The 356-nt window shown below is 64.3% G+C and overlaps 1 protein-coding gene across 1 annotated transcript in view; it reads right to left on the bottom strand.

Annotated features, from left to right (window-relative positions):
• ENTPD2 (ectonucleoside triphosphate diphosphohydrolase 2) overlaps positions 1-212 on the bottom strand; it is a gene marked incomplete at its 5' end in the record, with an annotated part of 3,375 nt that extends 3,163 nt beyond the window's left edge. The window contains one exon of the mRNA XM_009877321.1: positions 62-212. Within this exon, the coding sequence (XP_009875623.1) occupies positions 62-212 (151 nt within the window). The remainder of the gene's footprint in view (positions 1-61) is intronic.
• Positions 213-356: the final 144 nt, after the last annotated feature.

Genomic DNA, 356 nt, shown 5'->3' with positions numbered 1-356 from the left:
CTTCATCCCCAGCCCTGCCTCGGGTGGCACGGCAGCTGGCACGGCCAGAGCAAGCACTCACTTGAGCAGGCGCATGCCGGCCGTGGCACCCAGGTAGAGCGGGGTGCCCGACTGCTTCTCCCTGGGCACATCTCTCAGAGCCTGGTTCAGGCAGTGCACCAAGCTTGTCCCGGCAGCCGGAGGGTTGGAGCTGTAGCTGGAGATGCCAGGACCTGCGGAGAAGAAACAGCGTTGCTCCCTGTGGGTGGCGGGAGGATACTCAGGGGGAAGATGTTTGGTGGGAAGGTGCTCGGTGGACAGTTTTGTCCCTTCCAGTCCTGCCCCAAAAGGCAGCTGGGCGCGACAGGGGCATCCCA

This window comes from Apaloderma vittatum, unplaced genomic scaffold (genome assembly GCF_000703405.1).
Source record: "Apaloderma vittatum isolate BGI_N311 unplaced genomic scaffold, ASM70340v1 scaffold26589, whole genome shotgun sequence".
Taxonomy (NCBI): domain Eukaryota; kingdom Metazoa; phylum Chordata; class Aves; order Trogoniformes; family Trogonidae; genus Apaloderma; species Apaloderma vittatum.
The sequence above is the reverse complement of the archived record's forward strand: the minus strand, read 5'-3'. Positions and strand labels throughout refer to the sequence as shown.